The sequence below is a fragment of the Myotis davidii genome, unplaced genomic scaffold (assembly GCF_000327345.1).
Source record: "Myotis davidii unplaced genomic scaffold, ASM32734v1 scaffold327, whole genome shotgun sequence".
NCBI classification, from domain to species: Eukaryota; Metazoa; Chordata; class Mammalia; order Chiroptera; family Vespertilionidae; genus Myotis; species Myotis davidii.
Window position 1 is genome coordinate 3,438,572 of NW_006298628.1, and position 10,061 is coordinate 3,448,632.

At 52.4% G+C, this 10,061-nt stretch overlaps 1 protein-coding gene across 1 annotated transcript in view; it reads right to left on the bottom strand.

Annotated features, from left to right (window-relative positions):
• Nucleotides 1-1,445: 1,445 nt before the first annotated feature.
• TBX21 (T-box 21) overlaps nucleotides 1,446-10,061 on the bottom strand; it is a 12,442-nt gene continuing 3,826 nt past the window's right edge. The window contains exons 4-8 of the mRNA XM_006774416.2: nucleotides 3,999-4,153; nucleotides 3,529-3,650; nucleotides 2,875-3,033; nucleotides 2,680-2,741; nucleotides 1,446-2,392 (exon numbers count right to left, since the gene is read on the bottom strand). Coding sequence (XP_006774479.1) covers nucleotides 1,774-2,392; nucleotides 2,680-2,741; nucleotides 2,875-3,033; nucleotides 3,529-3,650; nucleotides 3,999-4,153 — 1,117 coding nt within the window. The 3' untranslated portion in view covers nucleotides 1,446-1,773. The remainder of the gene's footprint in view (nucleotides 2,393-2,679; nucleotides 2,742-2,874; nucleotides 3,034-3,528; nucleotides 3,651-3,998; nucleotides 4,154-10,061) is intronic.

The following is a 10,061-nucleotide window of genomic DNA, read 5'->3' on the forward strand; positions in this document are numbered from 1 at the left end:
AGAGCGAGGATGCTCTAAATTGGGCTGGGGCACACAGAGTAACTTCAGCTTCTTAATGTCTCCCACAAGCGGCTTTCTTCATCTGAGAGGACTCTTTCAGGGACTGTTTCTTACCGCGAAGAAAAACGGATCTTGAGTTCAGCAATTCCCTTCATTCGTTTGAGAGTTTGGGGGGGTTTCGATGGTTTGGCAGGTTTGGGTTTGTTTTTTGTTGTCGTTGTTGTTATACATTGTGAACTAAAATTCAGTGGTATTGAGTGTTGCTTCGGAAAAAGCATTTCAGTATGATTCCAATTTTATAAAAGTATTTGTCCTTCTATCTAACCATCTAATGTTAATGATAACTATTGATGGGTGGTTAGATTCGGGATAATTTGTTGCTGTCTTAATGCTTTTCTGCATTGCTTAAATTCTTTAAAAGAAGCATGTATCCAACACATCTCATCTGTGAATAAAGAGAGAAGCAGCTAGAGCAAGATAGCAGTCACCACAACAATTCACACACTTACCGCTTATCAGGCGCTGTTCTAAACCCGTGGCATGTACTAGGTTGAATCATATGAAATTGCCAATATTTGGCTGTTCTTGACCTACTAACACAGCAATTTCATGTGGTCCAACTTACATTTACTCCTTTAACCCTTGAACAACCCTAAGATGAAGATGGAGAACCAAAGTCGCCACCAACGCAAGGAGAAATCAAGGCCATTCTCCCCCTCCGAGCCCCCACCCCCACCCCAGTCCTGTCCTCTGGCCTTGCCCTCACACCCCTCCTCCACAGAGCAGGGTGCACACACAGGCACAGGGATGGTTCTCTGTCCCAGGACACCTTTCAAGGTGGCACCACCATCAATCTGAGCACTGACCGCAGGACCTGTGTTCTTGCTTTAACTCAGTTTACCCCCTGAATGAAGCCACTTGGGTTTCTGGAGGGGGGGTGGGGGGTTCTGTTTCAGAGCCCACAGGACAACTTTGGTGCAATCCCCAGTGCAGCCCCCGTGTCCCCCAGCCGGGCGCCAGAGCAGGATACACTTGACAGTTTCATGTTTATTTTCAGAAAGTGATGAAGACAAAAGAAATACATCCAGACACCACTCTCTGTACAATAAATAGCCGCCTCGTTCCAAAAACAACAAAATAGAAAAAAGGGCACGTGCGCGCGCGCACACACACACACACACACACACACACACACACACGACCGATCTTGCTTCTCTAGACAGCACCGTGTCCCCCATGCCCAGTCCCTCCCTCGGGACGCGCTGTCGCTGAGTGGGTGGGGCCCAGGCCAGCTGCCCATAGTCACCTGCGTCCTCTCCCTGACCCTGGCCGGCTGGCCATTACAAAATCCATGTGCCTTTATTTTCCGATCAGAGAATAACACACACACACACACACACACACACACACACACACACACAAATGCTGAATGTTCTTCTACCTTCACTTCCCCGTGGCACCCCCCACGCGCCCCCCTGAAGAGAGGACGCTCCTTCGTGTCCGAGACCTTCTTGTTCTGTTTTCTGTTCTCCAGCTGGGAGCCCGCAGCCAGAAGCAGCACCAGGTAAACGACTGTAGTTAGGGCACAGGAAGGGGAAGGAACACTCCTTCCAGGGTTCACCATGGGCCAAGGAGCAGCCGGTGAACCCCAGAATTTTGCCCCCCCTCTTTCCCCACCGACTACAAAAGGAGAAGGAACAGAGGGAGCTGGGGACCGCTCAGTCCTGAGTCTGTTGTCTACGTTAGTTGGCGTCCTCCAACCGAGTCATCTGCTCAATTGGGAAAATAGTTATAAAACTGGCCTTCGGTTTCCTTATCAAAAGGAGAAGGGGCCCCAGCAGGGGAGGAGCTGTCGCCACTGGACGGATAGGGGGACACACGTCTCCTCTTAGAGTCTCCTTCGCCCAGTCCCGAATCCCCGGACTCCGGCCGGACGAGGGCGATGTCCGTCCACAGCGAGGCGGAGGCCTGGTCCTCCAGCGCCCGCCCCTCGGAAGCACCAGGGCCCGGGTCCATGGGCAGAGTCCGCATGGGGCGGAACCAGCCGGCCGGACCCATCTTGGGAGGGTACTGGGGGGCCACGGGCCAGCCAGCGCCGGGGGCCAGGACCTCCTGGCCTCTGTAGTAGGACATGGTGGGCCCAGGGGCCGAGGGCAGGAAGGCCGGCTTCATGCTGACGGCTCGGAACTCGGCCTCGTAGCTGTGGTCCCGGGGGGCCCCCAACCAGTAAGGCTGGGGAACTACATCCTTGGCCTGGCCAGGAAGGTCGGGGTAGAAACGGCTGGGAACGGGATACTGGTTGGGCAGGAGCGAAGAGTAGTGGTCTCCCCCGAGCAATTGACAGTTGGGTCCAGGCGGGGAGGGGACACTGGTGTCCACAGATGTGTACATGCTAAAAAAAAAAAAGAAAGAGAGAGAGAGAGAGAGAGAGAGAGAGAGAGAGAGAGAGAGAGAGAGAGGGAGAGAGCCAAGAAGACAGGGGTCAGGAGCAGTACTGGTCACCGGTGAGCCTGCCTAGTGCACATGCCTCCCTGGCCCTTCTTCCCTGGCCCACCCGCCCTCCAGCACCCACCCGGCCTCTTCCAGCCTCAGGGCAGGGAGGAGCATGCGCGGAGCATGTGGTGGGGTCCCGGTCTCAGGGGGGCTCTGCAAAGGTGAGCTGAAATCAGTGGCACTTACGACTCAAAGTTCTCCCGGAATCCTTTGGCAAAGGGGTTGTTATCAATTTTCAGCTGAGTAATCTAGAGAGAGGGCAAGTCGAGAGTCCTGAGTCCTGAGTGTGGGGCTAGGAAACTTCCAAAATCCCCCCCAAGGGAGACTGCCCACCCCCCTGCTGTCCCCGTCCTCCGCTTCCCAGGCCCAGGCAGCGCTCACCTCGGCGTTCTGGTAGGCCGTCACGGCGATGAACTGCGTTTCTTGGAAAGTGAAGATATGGGTGTTGGAGGCACTGCAGGCCGCCTCGGGCTCTCCTTCGCTCACCTCCACGATGTGCAGCCGGGGCTGGTACTTATGGAGGGACTGGAGCACAATCATCTGAGGGAGAGCAGGAAGGTTGTGGGGCGGGGAGGAGGGAGCCTGAAGGATTCCCCCGACCCTGAGGTCATCCTGTCCAATCCCCTGCCCTGACACCATGTGACTTCTCCCAGGCCTTCCCACTGCAGCCCCCAGCTCCTGGAGGCCCCAATTCTACCCTCGTGCCCCATTTCCTCTCCCCAGCTGTCCACTGTGGCCAAGCTATTAGCGCATACAGTGCTTTTCCGGACATCCATTCCCTGGGACACAGGTACCGACCCCAGGCCCAGCCGGGTACCAGAGCGGTGGCAGCCCGACATTTGGTTTGACTGTGACACCCTTTGTGCCCCGAGATTCAGCTTCTTCCCACCTCAAGGTGGTGGAAAAAAAGCAGAGTCAGAGAGGAAGAAAAGTGACTCTTACAAAACAGTATCAGCCTGCAGGCTACCCCCCCACCCCCACCCCCAATGGGCTCCGACCTGGGGGGCGGGGCTGGCCCTTGGGGAGGAGGCCCACCTGAGTGGCGTTGTTGGAGGCCCCTTTGTTGTTCGTGAGCTTCAGTTTCCCGAATGAAACTTCTTGGCGCATCCAGTGGGCTCCGGTGTTGGGGGAATCCGGGTGGACGTACAGGCGGTTTCCTGCGGACAGTTAACCTGTGAGGCACGCAGCCCCCAGGGCCGGACCACAGTGATGTGGGCCTGGGCCTGTTCTGAAGGGGACATCAAGAAGGATGCCGGGAGGATCAGACGGGCAGGGCGAGGGGAGGTGTGGGCAGAGGACAGAGCAGGAGATAGGCCAGACTCAAGTAGAAAAGAAATGACAAACAGAACGGAGGCGAGAAGTGGGAGGGGATGGGGTGGGGTAGGGTGGGGTGGGAATTAAACCCTAGGTGTGGGTGTAGGAACTTGGGGGGGTTTCCTCCTGAATCCACTAGGGGGCGCCCAGTCTTGGAGGAAGAGTGCCCACTGCTCCCAGGCGGTGCATACCTGGCATGCTGCCCTCGGCCTTTCCACACTGCACCCACTTGCCGCTCTGATACCGCCAGTGGTGCTGGTCCACCAAGACCACGTCCACGAACATCCGGTAATGGCTGGTGGGCTCCAGCCCAGCCACAGTAAATGACAGGAATGGAAACATCCGCCTGGGGAGACAGAGACCCACCAGTCCCCATCAGCCCCCAAGCCCTCAGACAGCCACACCTCGTGCAAAGGCCACCCGTGGTGCGCTGGGGCCGGCTTCCCGACCTCGCGACAGCCAACTGGACATGTTCAGGAAGTTTCCCCACCATTTGTTAAACAGCCATGAAGTTATATAAACTCACAGTGAAATACAGGTGGAGCAAATGTAGGTTTACAGCTGCGACTATACGAAACACAGGGTTTATTATTATTCTAGAGGCCCAGTGCACGAAATTCGTGCACAGGGTGGGGGGTTGTCCCTCAGCCAGGCCTGCACCCTCTCCAATCTGGGACCCCTTGGGGGATGTCTGACTGCCGGTTTAGGCCCAATTCCATAGGGCCTAAAAAAATTGATATTCTGAAATTTTGGTAAGTTCCTTGTGTCTGTTTTTTCTTTAACCTTAGTAAGATGATGATTTATATACTGGTAAAAGTAGGTTTACAGTTGTTCCTCTGGAAAATTATACAATAAATAAGACAAGAAGAAACTGTATTCTCCATACGAACAACTGTAACCCTACTTTTGCCCCACCCTGTACATTATAAACTGAGGTAATAAATACTAAAAAAATCATCACTGTCCAAAACTTTGGCTACATTTTCCTAAGATCTCTGCTGTTGAGGTTATTTATGTCTATTATACCTAATAACAGATGATGTACACCACTCCGTGACTCTCCCCAACTCCACGTTCAGTAATATCACATGGGTAGCTTGAAATCAGCCACCGTAGGAGTACTGATACCACGGAAATCAGCAAACTGTGAATCAGGGCTTCTGAAAATGGTTTTCTCTCAGAGGGCCAGTTGCTAGAATTCGCTGCACATCACTAGACATCTGCTTCCCAGGGGGACCAAAGCCTCAAGCCAGCCCCCCCCACAGGCGGTTCCTACCAAGTCCTCAGGCCACAGTCCCCCCCCCGCATCCTGGTCTGGCCTCCATCCGACCTACATCCTCTCCACTGTGGCTCTCACGGTGCTGACACACGCCCAGCCTGAAGGCACCCATCCGCAGGCTCTCCCTGCCCCACCCTCTGGGCCTTGATGTCTGTTGTAGGGCCTGCCCCAGGCCTGGGCCTTCTGAGAAGCAGCTACAGTCCTGAGCGGAGCTTTCTGTCCACCTGAAGGAGGGCTCTCTCAAGCACCGTCCTCATGGGTGAAGTCCCGGCTCCCAGGGCAAGCGGAGGAAGCTGGTGTTGGAACGCTGCATTATTGTGCCAGAGTGATCACTGCACAGAAAGAGGCACTCCCGTCCCATAACAATTTCCACCACCTTCACCATCACCACCCCCGTCACCATTGTCCCTACACCCATCGCCTCCACCAGCACCACAGCCATCATTTCCATAGCACCATCATTACAGGATCCACTCCACCATCACCACAACCAACCCCTCCACCATCACCACAACCCTCAACTCCACTATCATCATCACTACAATTACTCTCTCCACTACATCCACCACCTCTACCAGCAGCCATCATCATCTCCAATGGCTCACCCTTTCTCTTCTAACGCAAGCAGGAAGAGCAGCGTTTTCAGGGTATCAGTGTTACCCTCATCAAAATTATTTTTCACTCCCACACACCTCTCCCCTCTTCCTACGAGAAGTTCCGTAAGATGGGAAGAAAGGCACTAGTCCGGGAGACAGGAAATCTGGGGGAGAGTTTCAGGGCCCAAGGAACAATATTGGGTGGATCCTAGTCCCTAGAGGGTCCCACAGAAACACCCTTAATAACCTTGGTGGGGGCCCACTGGTTTGCCTGTGAATTGAAGGGTCCCGGGTTCGATTCCAGTCAAGGGGACATGCCTGGGTTTGCAGGCTCGATCCCCAGTAGGATGTGTGCAGGAGGCAGCCGATTGATTCTCTTTCATCGTGTTGATGTTTCTATCTCTCTCCCTCTCCCTTCCTCTCTGAAATCAATAAAAATATATATTTTTTAAAAAAAATAACCTGGGGAGGAGGGAACATTTCCACATTCCTGTCTTCCTCAGACTCTCCTGGGCTGAGATCAAGAGACTTATGACCTTGGATTAGTTCATTGTCAAACCAAATCTCAGTTTCTTCACCCGCAAATGGAAATGATGACTCCCGCCCATCTTTTCTCTGATAGCTGTTAAGAAGCTCACAAGATGTGAAACTCAGCTCACCCTCTCTCCCATCCCACCCCATCCCACCTTCTTCCAGGCCTAGAGGTGTCAAAGCCCTCTGGCCAGGCTGAAGGACCCTGAGCAAGAGTCCAGAGTCCCAGGGCTCGGCAGGCCCGTCGATGTGAGAAATCAAAGCTTAGGAATGAGGCCTTGAGCAGCAGAGGGTGCGAGAACATTCTCAACCCATTCCTACCAACAGCTCACTCTCCGACAGTGGCCAGGCCCCTCACACATTTCCCATGTGGTTGGTGACAGGTTCCTCCAACTTGTAGGAATCAAGGGATAGAAGGGAATATATTCACTGAGTCTCTCCTTATGCAGCTGCCAGTTCATTGAACCAGACCTTTGAGATATAAAATGTTCTTTCCAATTTGACACTTGAAGGAAACGAGGCTTGGAGAGGTTTGGTGACGGCTCCTTGGTGGGAGACCAGGGCCGGGTCTCCTGACTGCAAAGCACTGACTGTGGTCTCTGTCCCTCCATCTCACTTATCACTCCTCCAGGGAAACGGAGGACACACAGGAAGAGGACGGGCGAAGGGGAGAGGGGAAGGGAGGGCTCAACTTCACCCTAAAAGTCTAGAATCACCACCAGCTGGAATCCCAAAATAGCCCCTGATTTACATAACACTTTGCTGGGAAGGAACGGGGAGTAAAGATGGGCCTAGTGCTGAACCTAGACCCCCCCCCCAAAAGATCACCGACCATTCTGCTCTCAGAGGACAGCGTCCAAGACCCCAAATTCCCCTAAAGACCATCCTACCTTGAAATATGAGCAGCATCACCGTGTCCCTCCCCGACCCCAAACACCTCTGACCTGTGCCACTTCCCTGCTATTAAGTACAAATTGAAAGGCGACTTTTTTGTCAGTCATGTTGGCAAAATGTTTCAAAATTGGTAATAATTTATGTAATGTTGATGGGCCTGTGGGGCATGGGTCCTCTTGTACACTACCGGTTGCGGGTGGTGTAACTTGGTACCACCTTTTAGGAGGGTTCTCCGGCCAGGCCTTGCACCCATCAGGATGCAAAATGTACTCCCGAATCAGGGGGTCCCCTCCTCCCACCAACCTCAGACCCATTTCGTAGAAATCCAACGGCCATTAGCGCACAGCCGAACAGAAAGCGAAGCTGGTTTCCCCTGCCCTTAGAGAAATAAAGTCAGTCAGCCCAAATGAAAGCGGCCTTAAAGCGAAAAATACTTTTGAAAGACTTAGAAAGTTCTTGGAATTGGGAATGGAGAGAAGGGAAAAACCCCACTAGCTGTGAGGCCAGCGATGGAGGAGTGTGTGGGCCCACGATGGCTTTATCCACCGCTAACTTCACACACATGTACACAAATGCAAATCGAGCTGCTTAACAACAGACCTTCCCAAAGTTATCTGACTTATAATAATCAACTAATCACACCCAGAAACATGGGGATTGCCAGCAATTAATGAACACCCACACGCCCACACACACAGACACCAGCCTCTCTCTTCCTCTACTGAGAATGTCTACCGTCAACTATTTTTTTTTAATATATTTTATTGATTTTTTACAGAGCGGAAGGGAGAGAGATAGAGAGTTAGAAACATCGATCAGCTGCCTCTTGCACATCTCCCACTGGGGATATGCCCGCAACCAAGGTACATGCCCCCGACCGAATCGAACCCGGGACCCTTCAGTCCGCAGGCTGACGCTCTATCCACTGAGCCAAACCGGTCTCGGCTCTACCGTCAACTATTAACGCTGGCCAGCACATTCACAGCGCAGATACAGTACCGCACGGAAACACAACACAGGTCTGAGGTGGGCGCCCTCAGGCACCCCACGTCCCCACAAACACACAGACCTGAACACAAAGGAGGTCTCAGTTTCACCCAGTGGTCTCCAGGCAGCCAGTCAATCAGGTGCTCCTCCATTTCCCCCTCCCCGCTCCGCACCTGAGCTGCCTGGATCTGTCTCTGGGCCCGGAGTCACCGCCTGCTCCCTGAAGGAGACGATGACTGTGTTGTGGTCCACACTGGGGGGTGGGACTAGGGTGGGAGGGAGAGAAAGGATCTGGGAGCAAGTGAGTCAGCTCCACGCAAAAGGCTGTGGGGCTGTGGGTGGGCCTGGGCTGGAAGGAAATTTCAAAAAGGAAGAAGGCCGTGGGTGATGTGGTGGTGACTGGCAGGTCACTGGAACCCACAGAGGGACAGGCCAGCCTGCCAAAGCAGAAGGACAGAAAGGGAGCTGTCCTCTGAGCCCCACTCTTACTTCTCAGAAGCCAGTGGCAGAAGAAAATGGCTGCCAACTCCCCAGATCACTGGCGCCCAAGCTCAGATACGGGGTGATTCGGGGCTGGGGAACTGAATTGGGGGTGGTGTGTCCTCTGCCCCTTCCACCCACCATGGGGACCCTGAGGCCTGATCCAAGGGGAGGAATCAAAGGATACGGGGAGGGACCACTGTCCTCTTCCAAACAAGAGCCCGCAGTGTCTGAAGGAGTCCCTCGGGGTGGATCACGAGTGTGATGACTGGCGCTGCCGGTGTGGCTCAGTGGTTGAGTGCCAACCTGTGAACCCAGAGGTCACTATTCCTGTCAGGGCACATGCCCAGGTGGCGGGCTCAATCCTCTGTGGGGGGCGTGCAGGAGGCAGCCAATCAATGATTCTCTCTCATCATTGATGGTTCTCTCTCTCCCTTCCTCTTTGACATTATATATTATATATGTATATATATAAAAAACATATTTTAAAAAGTGTGAGGATTGTAAAACATACACACACACACACCCCCCCAAGCGTGCACGCTTATGAAACTATCAGGGAAATTTGATGATATTTGGGCATTTCTTTTCAGGTTTGCAAATGGTATTGTGTTTATTTTTTAAGTCCTTTTAGAGGTACATAAAGGAATAATTCAGGATGAAATATTATTGTGTCTAGGACTTATTAATTCTTTGCACTATCACTAATACAGTTGCAGACCAGAGAGGTAGAAGTGAAGTGAGTGAGGATAAAGAAGAAACAAGACTGGATTCGCGCTGATCACTGTGGAAGCTGGGTATGGATCGATGGAGGGAGGCCCGTTACATTCTTCTCTCCACTTTTGTATATACAAATTGACCTTTGACAACACAGGGGTTAGGGGCCCCAAACCCTGTGCAATTGAAAATTCACTTATGACACTTGACTCCTCCAAAACTTAACTACTAATAACCTACTATATATTCACACATATTTCATCTGTTATATGTATATACTGTATCCTTATAGTAAAGCTAGAGAAAAGAAAATGTAACTAAGAAAATCATAAGGACGAGTAAAGGCATTTATAGCATTGACTTTTTTTAAGGGTGTATACGTTAAGACGCTCAGTTCAAACTCATACTGTTTGAGGGTCAACTGTACTGAAAAAATGTTTTTTGTTAATCCTTCCGCGAGGGTATTTTCCCCATCCTTTGATTTTTAGAGAGAGTGTGAGGGAGGGAGAGAAGGAAGGAAAGGGAGAGAGAGAGAAACATGGATGTGAGAGAGACACATTGACTAGTTGCCCCCCGCACGAGCCCTGACTGGGGCCCGGGATTGAGCCTGCAACCCAGGTACGTGCCCCTGACCAGGAATCAAACCCACAACCCTTTGGTTCGTGGGCTGATGCTTTAACCACTGAGCACACCGGCCAGGGCTATTGGAATTTTTCATAATTAAAAAAAAGTAAGTGTATGGATCTAAGAAGGAGACAACAAAACTTGTC